Genomic DNA, 822 nt, shown 5'->3' with positions numbered 1-822 from the left:
AGTTACAGTACGTATTGAATATTCGTGCTTGCTGAACTTGCAGTCCTATGAACTGTTTCCGGGATATTTCGTTGCTTGCTGAACTTACAGTGCGTATCGAAGTTGTTTCCGGAAATATTTCGTTGCTTGCTAAAGTTACAGTACGTACTGAAGTTGTTTCCAAAAGTATGACATTTCGCCTGGTCGATGTTACATCTAGTATTCTGGGGAATTTTTTTGTGTTTTTACTGCTGATAATCTTTTCTGGCATAATTTTATTCGTAGCAAAAGTAACAATTTCAAATTCCGGATTTAGTTGAACTTATTAAATGACTACTAATAGTAGTGCTAGGATTTTCATCGTATTCGCCAATTGTATTAGCGGGTTTTGATTTCATTGTTTCAGCAATACTAGTAGTAGTAGTGTTTGTTGTTATAGTAGTAGTCGAAATAGTAGTAGTAGTAGTAGTAGTAGTATCAGGAATAAAAGTAGATGTTGATGTTGTTGTTATTATTGTTGCTACTGTTGATGTTATTAACCTTATTGTTAAGGTATTAATATCAGTTGTATTATTAATCATATTCATTGTATCATCAATAATTTTCTTCGTTTGATCAATAATGGTGACAGTATGCTTTGTGGATAATTTTTGGGTGATATTGGATAATTGACGATGTTTGGTGACATTAGCTAACATCGAAAATAGTGCATGTGCTGATGCGATCATTTTCAAATTATCGTCTGTTACATCACTGAAACATCCATTCATCATGCATCATGCAAAACTTTCGTGCATAAATCACAAAATAAGTAACATGCACAAAAAAAAAAAAAGGAAAAAA

General features: G+C 32.5%; 1 protein-coding gene across 1 annotated transcript; it reads right to left on the bottom strand.

Annotated features, from left to right (window-relative positions):
• Positions 1–278: 278 nt before the first annotated feature.
• Positions 279–749, bottom strand: LOAG_16116 (hypothetical protein; the record flags this gene model as incomplete). Its single annotated transcript, XM_003151604.1, has 1 exon — positions 279–749. The coding sequence occupies one exon, from the start codon at positions 747–749 to the stop codon at positions 279–281; it is 471 nt and encodes a 156-aa protein (XP_003151652.1).
• Positions 750–822: the final 73 nt, after the last annotated feature.

This window comes from Loa loa (assembly GCF_000183805.2).
Source record: "Loa loa unplaced genomic scaffold supercont3.4132, whole genome shotgun sequence".
In the NCBI taxonomy this organism is placed as follows: domain Eukaryota; kingdom Metazoa; phylum Nematoda; class Chromadorea; order Rhabditida; family Onchocercidae; genus Loa; species Loa loa.
This window is presented reverse-complemented; position numbering and strand designations above follow the sequence as displayed.